Raw genomic sequence first — 16,692 nt, 5'->3', positions numbered from 1 at the left:
GGAAAATGAGAAGTAAAACTGCTCTTTGAATTTCAGTGAGAAAAATTAATAAAAATTATCCCATTTCAATTCTAAAAAAAAATCCTTTTTAGTCTTTTACCAGAACGAAAACCAATATCTTATTCACCTATTTCCTATCTGAACACGTTACTCGAACGAATAACGCGATATATTATGACCAAACTGATGGACAATCACAACAGCGCATTATGCAACGTTTCACTCCCCAAAATTTCCATTCCGAACAAGCAACCAGAACGAACGCCATCAATCACATCCTTTATTTCCCTGGGGCTAAATAATGAACAACGAACTCTTAGACTGTAGTACCGTACTACTAAGCAACGTTTACGAGTCTCAAGGTCGTGCTTAGCCCCACAAAGCAGATGATGACCATCAGGGAAAACCAGGAACGCGTGGCGGATAAGGCACTATTTATATCACCCCAATAATCTTCCACGTCACACAGATTCCATCGACTCCAATTTAATGGTCACGCGTCAGGTTTTCCGGAAATACTCCGATGGTCATTAACCACTTTATTCAGAAATTTGATTTACAACAGCAGTAAAAATTTTTTTTTTAACGATCATTTTATTGCGTGCGTTTACTTTAATTTAGAATAACGGTAAATTGTTCTACAAAGGCCGACGGGACTGGAGACCATACGTAATGATTGAAAGCGAGAATGGTTAATACAAAAATTATAAATAATAAGAACGTACTGCTTAAATCATTATACAATGAATGCATATGATGCAAAATTAGACTAATGAATACATAACAATCCAAAAAGATTTGATAATATATGTACATCTGATAATATATGTATATGTATAATCTTAATTTACATCATAAGTAGAAATGAACACGCATGTGTAAATGAATGCAAAAATATATAGCATACTAATTTATGATAAACATTCGCACAGCTGTAAATATTATACGATCTATTCGTAATTCTAAGCAAAGCACCAAGGAAAAAACCTTAAAACAAATCCTGAACAAATTAATATTTGCAAAAACTTTTTCTTTTTTATTTTTATGTTAATTCCAGATCAGCTGAAAGCCATCTGATTTCTGTCCGAATTATTAGAAAATCTAAAATACTAAGAACTTGACGAAGATCGCGAAAAAAAATCACAAAGAAAATTGAACTCCTATAAGCTTTTTCATCAGTAATCTTCAAAACCTGAGAGGCTGAAAGTGTTACTTCGAACAAAAGTAAAGGGCATTGCATTTCAGGCTATATCATTATTTACAGCCATTTGCGGTAGACCACTAAGTTTTGATGTACGGGCTTGGCAACGGCATGAGTACATGATTCAGAGAATGATATCAATAATGCATCAACCAAACATATCACAAACAGATTATAAAGTGATAAAGCAGTAAGAATAAGTAACCAAACTCAAACATATCGACAGAACTGACCAGGGGAAACACAAAAGCATTGCATATCATACTTGTTACAATGACCATGCATCCGTGTGCAATCTTGCGGCCTTTCTTTAAATGACAGTGTAAATAATAACGGGAAAAATAAAATATAATCACAGCTTTTAAAAAAACTTCAATACCAGAGGCATTTACTATTATACTAATGGTTTAGGAATCCTATTGCCTCAGAACAGGTATTTATTTTATATATATATATATATATATATATATATATATATATATATATATATGTGTGTGTGTGTGTGTGTGTGTGTGTGTGTGTGTATATGTATATATACATATATATGTATATATATATTTATATATACATATATGTATATATATACATATATTTACACACATTATATAGGAATATATATATATATATATATATATATATATATGTATATTTATACTGTATATATATATATATATATACATATACATATATATGTGTGTGCTAAACCACACTAAGGAATAAAATTCATACTAATATACATATCTTCTTTGTTGATGACATCATTTGCAGGTGAGCAAAGGAAGGACTAGATTAGCCACTTGAATACCAACTGTAAAGTATATCTCTTCATTCTTTTGAAGCAGTGTAATAATTTATGTGGATGTTCGAACAGGCCACGGTGGAAAAGGCTATTACTAAGATTTTAGCATTCAAATGCACTGGGATGTATTTATAAATGGAAGATTAAATTGTGATGTATTTATAAATGGAAGATTAAATTTATGATGCGATGAGCGAGCCTATAAAAACTGCTCATTAGAGGCTAATTAGGATTATCTTAATATGATGATGTTTCACGAGAGGATGATAATGACTCGACTTTTTTGGGGCTTATCTTATTAACAGATACCCCTTTGGAGGTTGTGAGTTAAAGAGGCCATGATTATGAAGAGATATGTACTGTTTAATACGAAAGCTTAATCTTCCTGGAAAATGGTAAGCCGTTAAACGTAGTAAATATATTACCTATTCTGCGTAGAAGTACTGTTATCCGATTTAAAATACCATGAAAACAGAGAGAGAGAGAGAGAGAGAGAGAGAGAGAGAGAGAGAGAGAGAGAGAGAGAGAGAGAGAAAGGGGGAGGGGGAGGAAGCAATATAATCATAAGCTCATCAAAATCCAATAAAGTCCTTTTATATTCTATTCGGAAGAAAATGTCCTCACATAACGAACTTACAACAAAACTTTTAAGAACATTTATCCAAAAGGCCACATGAGGAAAATATGATTAAGGACAAGGACACTGCAAACCGACAACCCTGAATCTAGAAAATATAAAAGAATTATTTTATCACCGCACACAGTTTCGAACCGAGTCTCTTCTCTTTTTCTTTCTCAACTAGGAGGGAATATGTACGACAACCCCCTAAAATGTTAAACAAAGTGCAATAAACTTTTTTTTTTTCAGCGAAAAAAATTCGTAATCTTTGAGAAAAAGTGTCTCTCTCTCTCTCTCTCTCTCTCTCTCTCTCTCTCTCTCTCTCTCTCTCTCTCTCTCAGCTGAAAACATTTAACAAAAACCAAGCACGCTGCTGAAAGGAGGAGTCAAATAAATCACTCAATATCACAGATTTAAATAAGCGGGTTGGAAGTAACAATTGGCTCTAATGTGTGCGAGGAAGGCGAGCGCTTCCGCTCTTATACCAGGGAAATGATCTGCAAAAAGCTGTTCCTCCTAATAGGGAAGTAGCTGCAGAGAGAGAGAGAGAGAGAGAGAGAGAGAGAGAGAGAGAGAGAGAGAGAGAGAGAGAGGAGAGTCGCTGCCTCGCCCTCCCTTAAACTAGGTGCAGAATCAAGGATGTATCTCCTCTGCTTCACCAGCAGCACGTCTATGTCTCCAATACAATGCGCCACTCACCTTTATTACACAAGCACTCTCGAGTTCCCTGGGTACCAAGGCCGTTCCGTACCACCTTATCTGCCCTATCTAATCTATGCTTACTCTATCCCTCTGTCCTCCTGCCCCTTAAAACTTCAAAATTGTTATATTTCGCCCTTCATGCTCTCCAAACGACCAGATCATCTCAAAACACTCTGATCGACCTTTCACTTACAGTTAATCTTTTCACCATATCTTTTTCTTAACGGTCTATTCCTGTTCTTATCAATCTTTATTATTTTCACTTTTGACATCTACACTTCACTTCCATATGGAGAGATGGTTCAACCACCCCTTCATACATTCAATATTGTACTTCTTAATCCGGCTCTTGTAACTTCCAAAACTTTTCCAGGTATCCTGCTCTCTCTCTCTCTCTCTCTCTCTCTCTCTCTCTCTCTCTCTCTCTCTCTCTCTCTCTCTATATATATATATATATATATATATATATATATATATATGTGTGTGTGTGTGTGTATATAAATATACACATATATTATGTATATACATACGTACATATATATATATATATATATATATATATATATATATTAATATATGTGTATGCATATATCATTACAAACACACATATTATATATATATATATATATATATATATATATATATATATATATATATATATACACATACGTTAATATACACACATATACTGTATATATATACACAATTCTCAAGCAACTCATAACAGCATCAAAATAAACCTCCAATCTCAAATCATTTAAAAGCGCCCTTGGACAAGGTCTTTGTCAGGTGGGTGGGACAGCCAAGTCAGCGTGCACGGACGCGTATATAAAAGGCAATAAGAGGCTCTCTCCTGGTGTCACAAATTGTCCAGCAGCACATCGGATAGACGGTAAGAGAACGACAGTGTTGAAAGGAAACGAATCGAAATATCGAAGCATTTTGTCCCGGTGAGCGTTTCGCTCTTTGATGAAGCCGCCCTTTGCCGATATGACTTTTTTTTTTTTTTTTTGTCCTCGATGTATTCATATTTTGACGTCGGTCCTTTGTGGATCTGTAGTTTTCGTCGCTTGAGTGATTTTCGTATTTCAGCGTTTGATAGTTCGCCGAGATCGTAATTTGAGTGTGAGAATATATCGCGTTGTTTTGCAACTGTTTCCTCGCATGATGGTGGTAATACGAATGAGTGTGTTATTCCAGCTGGCAGAAAAGGTGCGCGTTACAAGTATTTCGCTTTAAAATGCAAAGTGAATCAAAGCGTTTAAGGATCAAGGATTGCAAAGATTAAGTATATCCAAATCAGGTTCTCATCATACAACTCAACGCTCTCTAACCTAAGACACGCATTTCATCGCCATAAATTATACAGCCAACGTAATGTGGGATACTGTCAATATATTCTCTACTTTCTTCCTTTTCTTTTACAGGCAATATGTATCGAGCCGTGATTCTGCTACCACTGGCGGCTTTCGCCTTGGGCCAAAACGATTTTTTTGAGAAGTACACATTCACAAAAGTAAGTGTCCGTGCCACAGTACTGACAGGACAGTATGACGAGATGATGTTAGTATTAGCTGAATCAACCAATCTTCCTTCTAGTCACATAAGACACTAAGGGATCATTATATTCTTTCTGATTTTGAGTGAATATTCGTTAACTCTCAGAAATAAGTTACATTATTCAAGGTTACTGTAGTGCATATTAGTTCAGAGTCAGTGGTTCTCATATTATATAGCAATGAATATGTTACTAATCCACATCCAAATATGATAAATACACATTTTTTGGAGGAGGAGGTTTCAAATCAACAATGTAATAAGCCCAACTAGTTAATTTCTATTGTACTTTCCTTCACTTATAACCTTTTTCGAAACCTATTAGCTATCATATCTCATTTTATTAGCATTCGATGGAATTTCTTTTTAATAAAATGAAATTCAAAATGCTCAAAATTCCTCACCAGGTCATGGCAAACTGCTTCGGGGAAGAAGTGTACTACAACTATCTGGCACTAGTTAGCGCCGCTCAGAAAGAGTGCCAGCAACTTCCGGTGTCCAGTTTGGGGAGCATCGGTTACCCACCCTTTGGACATCAACCCGTAAGTTTACTCTGTTATTTTCCCGAAAAAAAAATTAATAAAAATTTACCAAAGTAGTTCAGTAACATTTATCAATTACAGTCATTTCAGAAAAAGGACCCTACAGAACCACTTATAATTAGCCACTTACATATTTATTGCTTTAAATAACCTTAATATTTTATTTTGAAAGTAAATTCATAGTAATGTTAGATGAAACGAATATTTTCAACGTTGAGTTATTCCAAGTGAATCTAAAAATACATCCATTTCTTGGTGAGTTAATTCTACAATATTCTAAGTCCCATTCTAATTTCAGGGATATCCCCATTACATCCCACCTCCTACCAATAACATAGGATACGGTGTGCCACAAGCTTATCCTCAGTACCCCCAAGTACCCCTAAATTTCCCACAATACCCCAGTGTACCACCAACATACCAACAACATCGACCGATACCACAGGGGGTTCCTCAGTACCACTACGTGAAGGTAAGGAAATTTAATTGCGTTTATTTGCATGTGTCCGAATAATCTAATAAAATAAAAAGTTTTCTTTTGAAGAAAGACAAATGGAGATGTCACTGGTTTGAAATAAAAGGGACTTTCATTAACACAAATATCAAAATACTTTTAAAATTGTAAGCTTTGTAACCGTATTCAGTTTTGCATAATAAACCTTACAGAGGATGCAATCGTATTACGCTTACCTCAATTATCTAGAAATACAATCTTAAAACTTCATACATTGTATTGTCAAAACACTCATACAATAGTTTAAAAATGGCTGAGAATTATTAGTTACTGCAACAGGCAGTATTGTCAGAAATTGTTTAAAACACTGACTACCCTTATGTAAAGTCCAAATTCCAGCTATTCAATTTTCAAGAGAGCTTAGTCCATGAAGAAACTTAATTTAATAAAAAAAAAACACCTACCTTACAGAAACGGGACTCTGAAGCCTCTAAGGCATCTACACCCTCAGCAGTGACAGTGCCCCCACCAAAGAAACCTTTCTTCGATAAATATTACCTCCTGGATGCGGTTAACAAAATCACCGCATCTCTCAGTAACTACACCTGCGTCCTCAACCAAATTGGACTTGTAAGTTACTGGTCTGATTCTCTTTAAAATCTGGAGCTGAAAAATGTTTTGAGTAATAAACTTTTTTTTCCTATTAAAACTGATGATGAAAACTTGAAAAAGAAGAGGTGGGGGGGGGTTTGCATAAAGGCAATCTATACCTATCTGCGTGGATTTTGACGTAAGTAATCTACCGTAAATTTCTCGTGTTCTGGCATCAATACATTTCATTTATCTTTTCGAACTAATACCAATCACTTCCGTTATCTCCATATTACCTAAATCGTTGTAAAAATCTTGAACAAAACTTTTAAACGGGGACAAACTGAATAGCAAGATGTCTTCCCCCCGTTCTTTTAAGCTGAGACAATAGCAATGGGTCTGCCTCATTCTTTTGATCCTATTTTAATAATTTTTCTCTCTAATACTTCCCGTACAATTGAACTACCGCCCTTGCCCCTCCCATTTGAATGACAGGCTGTGTTCTGTCCCATTTAAAGCTCGTTTATTTTTTTATTTTTTCTTTCAGATTGACGAATACCTGAACCTGGATGTCGAACACTACGTCACACAATTCCAGCATGCGCCAATCAGCAAAGAGCTGAAGAAGGATCTCGCTGACGGCATTTATTACTGCAGGGATTTGACTGTGAGTGAAAATCGAGTTATACTTTGTAACTGGTGATTCATTTAACACCATAACTAAGAAAAACAAAAATCAGACTTTCGCCATTTACTGTTTTTCGAAACTGTCATCTAATATAATTATAGGTTTCGAGACTTATGTAACAACAGCAGAAGCGAATCTAGCATCAAATCAAGGCAAGTTTACAAAGGTCATTGCACATTCTGATTCTCTGCTTTCCTTCCAGTACTGCATGCCGCTGGATAGGCTGAAGTCTCCTCTCCCTCTCAACCTCCAACGCCTCCTGATGGCGATGAAATGCGAAAAAGAGGTCAGAACAGACGCCTGCTTCAAGGAGGACATCAGGAAAAACATCGACGACTTCGATCTGTCACTCTTCCCTAAAGATGATACCCAAGAGAACAAAATAAACAGACTGGCTGCAATCGTAATGGAAGCAGATTCACTTAACGAGCTGCAAGTTATTTAAGTATTGCGGTATCTCTTCACGATTCCTTCAGCATACGGCCCTTTTATAGAATAGTGTCCCAGCTGATGTGTCGCTGAGACCAGAAAATATGCAGCTAACGGTGCATTTCACCCTGAGGACTGTCACCTAGTCTGGCAAACTAGTCTCTCATCTCGAATACGAACACGCCTTCGTATATAGTAAAATGAATTTTATATTTTTGTATGGCTATATATCAAGTGTTTGTAATCTTCATAAAAATATTTTGATTACGGTTTCATAAAATATTTAAGAGACTTAAAGTATGAACCTGGGTAATATATGTTTATCAGAGCAGTAAAACTCTTGAATTTCAATTACCTCTATCTAAAGTAGGCAGGTGCTAAAACAGGAAACAATTAAAAACAAATGTAAAAAGAATTTCATCGTATATAAAATTATGAAGTGCCTGCTGCTCAGAGAAGCGGTATACCCTAGCTCTGGGATACATCATCGTTTTACATAACGCACAGGGGCTCAAAACACCCTTACATCTTATAAACCGACTACAGTAGGTAAGCTTCCTTAAAATACAGGCTTCGAAGAGTTGTTTTCTGTTCCATAGACTCAAAAAATGTATTATTATGTTGGCAAAATCACTGCACTTGTTCTTAACGGTGAATACAAAGTAGGTATATATTTTGGGTGACCCATGTCTCAGATAGCACAGTAGGATAACACAAGTAAATCTCAATAAGAAATTCAGTGCCTACCTCGCCACTAAAACCTGTTTTCTAGACACCGAGTGTAGACTGGGACCAGCTTATCCCCTCACTTACACAGTACTGCTTACCACCGTTTCACTCTGAGATTACAATGACTAAATACTTTCATATGACACTAGACAGACTTTAAATAATCGATTGCTTGAGAATGCCCACAAGCGAAGTGGTAGCTTGACCTCTAGGCTGCAGTGAAACGATTATGAAAAACCGGTTATTTCCTTAGGCATCATTTGTCAGTGGAAGGAATTGTATCTTACGCAGTAGCCCTACAGCCTCCTTTCTCATCACGACGTGCATCTTACCTGATAATTTAGATACTTTATTTTATTCATATTTCATGTTATTTTTCCTGGTATTTAGCTGGTAATGAAAAAATTTAACGGTAAGAAAAGCAAGGGAGATTCTCACACGGAAATAATCATGGAGGCAAAAACGAACATATTGGAGACGGATCCTTTATAAGTCTACAAATCTCGTATTTTTCAAGAATGATAACCAAATTTTTAAAAGAAAGTTACTAAAAGTAAAATCATCCGATACATTCCAACAAAACTAACGACACTTCTTCAGAAGTGTTCCCATGCCTGAGGACAGAATAGGTAATTTTCTAGCTAACAAAACACCCCCACTATTTTGCTAATAATACCATTAATAATACTCCCACTGGCGAAGTCTGAATGTGAAGATGAACACGATTATTACAAGCTATAGAGGCGTTGAGTGAGAATGCGTTTTCGATACATCTAAAAATTTTTTTCAGAATGTTTGGCCCGATGGAGTGAATAACCTAACATTCTTATGAAGGACAAACCTAATGGAAAACAGGAAGAGAAAAAAAGTTGTGCCTGGCCCTGAAGTGATGACTAACCTAACACAACAAAGCGAGGAAGGAATTCCAAAGTCTACAGTAGAGGGAAAGCAAAAAAAAAAAAAAAAAAAAAAAAAACCACCGCAATACGATTAGCTCCGATTCCCACAGAATAACCGTGTGAATCATTTTTAGGGGAAGGGCTCGAGAGAGAGACATTACTCTTCTTTCAGTCCTGTCACAGAAGATAACAAAGGAAATTGGACCACCAATATGAGAGAAACATTTTAAACTACGAAGGTTAAACCTATAAACGGGGGAAAGAAAATCAACTAAATTTTCTGAAGTATTTCAAATGACAGAACAAAGCAAGCATAATAATAATAATAATAATAATAATAATAATAATAATAATAATAATAATAATTATTATTATTATTACCATTATTACTATTATTATTATTATATTATTATTATAAATATTTTAGATTTGAATGAGCACCTCTGAAAACTTCAGACATATTTCTGCAGATTTAAGCATTAAGGAAACTTCACCCACTTAAAGTTTTTGGCAGAACAGACCCTTTTACCATAAGATGATCGTAAACAATTGGACTTATGAAATCTTCCGATCAGGTATACTAAAAAAAAAATAAGCCAATTTAATAAAATTTAAGCGAAACACATTCAGTGACTTATTTGCTTGACATGAATATATTTCTTCCCCATTTTTATTTTGGACGACGGGAGTAGGGCGAGCAGTGATGCATACGTTGCTTGGGAACTTTCGCTCCCAATTATTGTCCTGCGTGCTGGCAATTTGTATGCTCTATCTTCGAAATTATTCAAGCATAAAGTTTGGAAAAGAATTCAGAACTGTCATTCATTCCCATAAGACAGGAAGGATAAGAATCTCTTAACCTTGGGAACTAGAAATCGGATACAAAAGAGAGCGTGCAAAAATACAATTACTTCAAGTAATAATAATAATAATAATAATAATAATAATAATAATAATAATGATATGCGCTGTAAACATAAAAAAGAAAGCTCACGTTACTGAATATTATTTACAGTAATAATGCAAAATTATCTTATAATATTTGAGCGACAAGTCATATAATAATAATAATCAAAATGATAATCATTGTAACTTTGACAATAATATGAATCTCTACGGACATAGATGCAGTAGAGGAAAACAAAATAAAAAACAGTTTACCGAAAAACGCAGCCGGAATATAATCACCACCGACCTTCAACGCAGATAGCTAATAAGGCGGCCATTAGCCTAATAAAAATGAATATGAAGAAAATAGTGATAATAACAATAACGGTAGAACTGTCGGAGAAACAAAGAATCTCACAAAACACTCAAGAACCAGAAGTCTCGTATTTATGCCTACTCCCATGATTTAGATCTTTTCGCTTCTTTGTTAAAGACTGTTTGAAATCTCTCTCTCTCTCTCTCTCTCTCTCTCTCTCTCTCTCTCTCTCTCTCTCTCTCTCAAGTCTTACTATCAGACTGCATACAGCTTGTATGATAATGATTTTGGTATTATCCAGACGGTTTTCTATGCAGGCCTACGTCTGCGTAGCTGAATAACAGCGAGGTGTGTTTTCAAGGTCCCTTGGAATAACATTACGAACGAGACAGTATTGGAATATTACGTCTCACTTGTCTCTCGGGTAAAGTTATAACGCCATGCTTAATGAGGTTCATTAACAACTGGTAACGTCATTTGCCAAGTAGCAATATCCACTGGGCCAGTGTTTCTCCAGTGACAATTAGGGAAATTGAACATTCCTTATACAAAACTACGGAACACTTAGAAAAGATCTTTTCCTATTGGTTATTTTACTTTTAAAAAGGTTGATAGAAGTTTTCATAATAAAAATGGTAATAGAAGTTTTTATAATACATTCAATAATTCATGTGAGGACATCAAGAAAATAAATTGAAAAAGCGTAATTATCTAACACGCATGCTGAAATAACCCTTATACTGTAATACCGTCAAATTCTTATTTGCTATTTACTACCTAAATCTGACGTTTGGTGTAGGGGTAAGGGGTTCCTTTGGCATTACAACAAACGCCCACAGCTTCTCTCTCTCTCTCTCTCTCTCTCTCTCTCTCTCTCTCTCTCTCTCTCTCTCTCTCTCTCTCTCTCTCAAAACTTACAATGAATATCCGAATAATAAATAAAACGCAGCCAGCAATGATATATATTTGGAACTTGGATGAACGCACAGAAGCGTGACCATAAAGTCCCTTTCAACTACAGAGGTAAATGTTTCACCATTAAAAAGCATTAATGAATCCCTCATTACCATTGTTCCAATAAAATATATCACGCCACATCCGAAACGACTTAAATCCGGACAGGGACACAAACACATGCAACACTACTGCTGCAAAATGAATAGCTTATGAAACCCTTTTTAGTTCGTCATCGTATATGGGGAAAACCATAATCCAAATTTTATCAAGGGAGCACAACGCGGATGATAATGATCATAAAGGATTATGATGATAATGACGACGACGACGACGACGACGCCTTCCCCAGAGGGAAACGACGCACGTCGTCCTCCTCTGTGTCAGGCAAATGAGCTTGGGGGCACACGAAATGAATGTGTCATCTTAAGGAAATGCGTCTCCGACCAATCCATCCGAATTAATCCGCACTTCTTCTACCAGGAAGACAGCACCAAGACGGAGGCTAAGTCGTTCTATGAGCCCGGAGAGACGCAGGTGTTCTGTTATGAAGCAAAGCAGCTTTACAGATTATAGTCAAGAGGGGAATCAGTATACTGGCGACTTACTTTGCTACAGTAGAGATTTAAAAAGCGTATTTTGTATTTTCAGCAAGTCGAGACTGAATGTTGATACTGTTCCAAGAAATCACGAGTGATGACACTGTTGAATATTTCCATCAGGACTGTTTTCATTTTTAATTTTTGTTATAAATTACAGACAAATACATACCACATACATTTTTTTTTACCATACCCCTTTTGCTTTCAAAGGTGATGACTCCTTACGGTACCCTGTCGGTTCTCAACAAGTCTTTTACCCATGTTCTTGTCTAATCACCCCAGGCTACTGTCAGGTGCCAAATTCACCACCTGGGTCAACGTGAATACAACGGGATTCAAAAAATGTCAGCTTGCATAAAGCGTTGGGGCTCACTATGCAATAGAACCAAAGATCTTTCGCTGGTGAAGCGTGCACCCTCACCCCTTAACTACGAGGGCCCACTGAACCAAACTGTTCGATACAATGAACTCTTATGGAAGTGTTTATATGATGATGAAAAATAAACCGCCTTAAGTTTTTCGAGACTACGGAAAAGTGGTTTTTGAAGGAGACACTAGATCGGAAACAGATATATGACCTATTATTCGAAGTACACAACGTACACAGGTTAGTTTTTCATAAATCTTCCTACATCCACCTCCTTTCCTTTTCTGTTACCATTTAGATAGGATAATCTTTTTCATCGTTCGTATAAAAATACATCTCAAGGACTTCCACCAACCTATCCTTTCTTGAACACTCCCCCTCATCTTCTCTGTCTAATCACCTTCACCCCTTGAATTACAACTGTCAAAAGTAAGTCTGTTAATTCTTTTCGTATCTCGACAAAATCTTCTCAGTTGTTTCTGCTCTGGTACGCGTGCACATCAATTTAATTAAAACCCTTTTTACGAGACTCGACGTCGATTTCCGAAATTTGTATTCTGTTCTTCAAAATGGGCCTGCTTACAACTACAGCATTTCTTTGCATTTTTCACTGTCCTTATCAATCTCCTTAACGTGGCTCCTTTGTTGAAAACTAGCCGACAGTCAAAGAGTTTTTGAAGTCTTTGGACACTAACACTCATTAAACTCAGGCTGGAGATTTTTAAGTAAAGAACGTAATCTTTATTCTCTAAAGAACGAACCTAATCAAGGGGAACCTTGAGTTTTATTATGTTCTCATTAATCTGGAGCACATCACCAAACACCCAACATGACTCACAGAAAGAAATACCCTCATTGACCAAGCAGCTTATTTTTTTATTTTTATTTTTTGACATTTTATTACTTTAAAGTCTGAAACTCCTCTTAATACAATGAACTTGATCGGCGCTGCTCTGAGCCCACCACTGCTGCTGTCACACTGTAAGTATTATCTCTTCTCCATTTTCCTTTACTGTGTTCCATTTATGGCACTTTAAGCGAGATCGGCGTGACAGACGCATTTTTAGCTATTGTGCCCGCTTTGTCTGTCCGTCCGCACTTTTTTCTGTCCGCCCCCAGATCTTAAAAACTAGTGAGGCTAGAGGGCTCCAAATTGGTATGCTGATCATCTACCCTCCAATCATCAAACATACCAAATTGCAGCCCTCTAGCCTCTGTAGTTTTTATTTTATTTAAGGTTAAAGTTAGCCATAATCGTGCTTATTCAATTCTTATTTTTGTTAAATTCTGAAGGGTACAATATCATTGCAAAGGCAAAGCTCGTACGACTGCAGCCCTTATGTAACTAGAAAATATAATAGCATGACTTCTCATACTTCTAAAAGTTTTCTCCTACCTTTGGCTAAAACCTGCAAGAATATTTGCAAACTCTGCTTTCCTCCTTTCAACTACTGTTGTTGACTTCCCGCTCTGTCCCATCTTCTCCTTTAGAGGATTTCACCGCAGCTGAATAAATTCTAAACTCAATCAATGAATCATTTCTAATCCAATAATCAACTAACTTCTAAAAGATTTTAAAAATGCATATGGCTAATAGTCCTGCTGGCTAGCATCTTGGTTTTTTAGTTTCCACGTGAATTTTGACAAGTGTATTTTCTTCTTTTTTTTATTCCTAAACACTTGTGTTACTCTCTCTAAGAAACGTTTCGTATACTGACTTACACCTAAAACTGCTAAAACTCCTCTAACTTCCTAACTTTTCCAGGACCTTTGCGAAATTGGACAATGTCGCCACTAAATTTCAAATCAATGTTGATAGAGTACACAAAATGCAAAGACCATTCTTGAATACTTCCCATTTTCAGAATTACAAGTTTATAGCAAGAAAGTCCGGAAACCGCAAACTTTCGCGAAGGCTGAACATTTCACAACACTTTCCAAAAGACCCCTTACCCACATCCTGATCTTCCCCGAAATATAATCACGTGTTGCCAGCCACGAGATCCACCTCTCGCTGACACTGGAATATAGAACTTATGCCACAGGCCAAGCGCTGGGATCTACGAGGTCATTTAGCGCTGAAAGGGAGAATGACAGTAAGTAGGTTTGAAAGGTGTAACAGGACAAAAACCTCGCAGCTGAACTATAAAACAACTGTTATACAGGGTGGAAAGTCAGAGGGAAGATACAGAATATGAACGGAGGTACAGTAAAAGAGAATGGAAAACGTTGTAGCTAAGGTCCGAATGGACGCTGCGAAGAACCTTAAGTAATGACTACAGTGCACCACGTGAGGTGCACTGACGGCACTACCCCCTTGCGGAGTCCACTTCTAGTAAAACTTCAGTCAAAATCAACAGATAGGATAACTTTCTGCGCAATCCTGCTAACAAACAGACTAACAAATAGACAAACAAACCGGACTACATAACTGCCTTGTCGTAAGTGAGAAGTGTATAGAATGTGCTTCTCCTGCCCTTTTTGCAGAAATCCAAAATTTTCGGTTATGTATAAGCCATATACAATAAAAAAATATATACACAAAAATTAAAATGCTTTTATTAAAACGCACTAAAAAGCAAAACATAATTTTTTGAGACACACCAGGATTTTCTTACAATTAATCATGTCTACATAAATAAAAACGTGGGCGCCAAACGTGGACGGAAATGCTAAAAGAAAAGAAATATATATTTTTTTTTATTTCCTGCAGCATTTCCTTCCACGTTTGGGGCCCGAGCTTTTATTTCCGTAGACATGATCAATTTTAAGAAAATGCTGGTGCGTCTCAAAAATTTATTTTTTACTTTTTAGTGCATTTTAATAAAGGCGCCTTTTAATTTTCTTTTATTTTTTCTATTTTATACTTTTAGTTTTCTGTAAAAGAAAACTATTGTGCCGGCGTTGTATGTCCGTTCGCACTTTTTCTGTCTGCTCTCAGATCTTACAAACAACTGAGGCTAGAGGGCTGCAAATTGGTATGTTGATCATCCACCTTCCAATCATCAAACATACCAAATTGCAGCCTCCTAGCCTCGGTAGTTTTCATTTTATTTAAGGTAAAGTTAGACATAATCGTGCATATTCGGTGGCCTTGATTATACGCTGCACAGAAAATTCAACTGCGCCCAACAAACTTCGGCTCATTTTTTACTTGTTTAGTTTTGACAAAAATTGTAACCGAACTACGATAGTCGCTAACGAAATTGAACGTGTTATCCTGTCGAGCCAAAGAAGGTTTGAAAATCCGTAGAGGTATTAACTTATTCTAGAGAGTTAAAGAAGGTAAGAAAAATCCTAAGATTTTCATGCAAATTCCGAGATACTCGGACAGGTCACTGTAGGGTTACTGCTCAACTACTGATCATTTAAGGTTGTATGGTCACAGGGATTCAGTAACCACGGAAAATTTCAAGTCCATAAGACGAAGAGAACAGGTCGAAAATTGAGTTACAAGATTCGACCCAAACTGATGGACAGATGCAGAAGTTAAGTTAAATAAAAGCATGTAAAAATAAGAATAACAATTACTACAATATTAATAGGAATAACAATTACTACAATATACTATAAACGTTCAAATATTTTGCCAGTGTGAGAAAAAAATACCATGCCATATTTTTGGTACAAAAATATAAATGTTCAATGACTTATTCAATAAAATGTGCAAATTATACTAAAATGTGGAAGGTATCTAGACATACACAAAATTTTCCACATCTTTCGTTCTACTGAGAACTTGACCACAGACGGACGAAATCTTTATATAAAGACTGATAAAACTTTTTTATATCTATACACCTTTCACAGCAATCACAGTGAACTTCAATTTTACTTGTATGTTTACCAAATACATAACTGATTCATTTGACTGAAAATTTCACACATGAAACATATCATGACTCTCCCGTTATTTCATTATACATTTCAACAATATTTTTCAAATCAAATACAAAATCAAGAACAGATTTAGTCAACAAAACACCCTACAACACATATTTAAAAACATCGCACATCAAACGCGAAACATAAAAAGACTCTCTTGTTATTTCATTTTACATTTCAACAGTACTTTTCAAACTGAAAAAAGTCAAGAAACGATGTTAGTAAAAAAACACAATTAAAACTAATATTTAAAAATTTATCGCACACAGAATGAAGAAGAATATAATATAGAATTTAGGCAAAAGGCCAAGCGCTGGGACCTATGAGGTCATTCAGCGCTGAAACGGCAACTGAAAATAAAAAGGCTTGAAAGGTATAACAGGAAGGAAACCTCGGAGTTGCACTATGAGTCAGCTGTTAGGAGAGGGTGGAAAGTAAGATGGAAGAAATGAAATGGGTTGCAGCTGGGG

General features: G+C 36.1%; 1 protein-coding gene across 1 annotated transcript; it reads left to right on the top strand.

Annotated features, from left to right (window-relative positions):
- Positions 1–3,618: 3,618 nt before the first annotated feature.
- Positions 3,619–7,884, top strand: LOC136835846 (uncharacterized). Its single transcript, XM_067099693.1, has 8 exons — positions 3,619–3,694; positions 4,100–4,213; positions 4,749–4,837; positions 5,286–5,420; positions 5,719–5,892; positions 6,346–6,504; positions 7,013–7,132; positions 7,356–7,884. Exons 1-8 carry the CDS (start codon positions 3,619–3,621, stop codon positions 7,596–7,598), a joined length of 1,110 nt encoding a protein of 369 aa, XP_066955794.1. The 3' UTR covers positions 7,599–7,884.
- Positions 7,885–16,692: the final 8,808 nt, after the last annotated feature.

This window comes from Macrobrachium rosenbergii, chromosome 55 (genome assembly GCF_040412425.1).
Source record: "Macrobrachium rosenbergii isolate ZJJX-2024 chromosome 55, ASM4041242v1, whole genome shotgun sequence".
Classification (NCBI taxonomy): domain Eukaryota; kingdom Metazoa; phylum Arthropoda; class Malacostraca; order Decapoda; family Palaemonidae; genus Macrobrachium; species Macrobrachium rosenbergii.
Note: the sequence above shows the minus strand (reverse complement) of the source record. Positions and strands in the feature narration are given on the sequence as shown.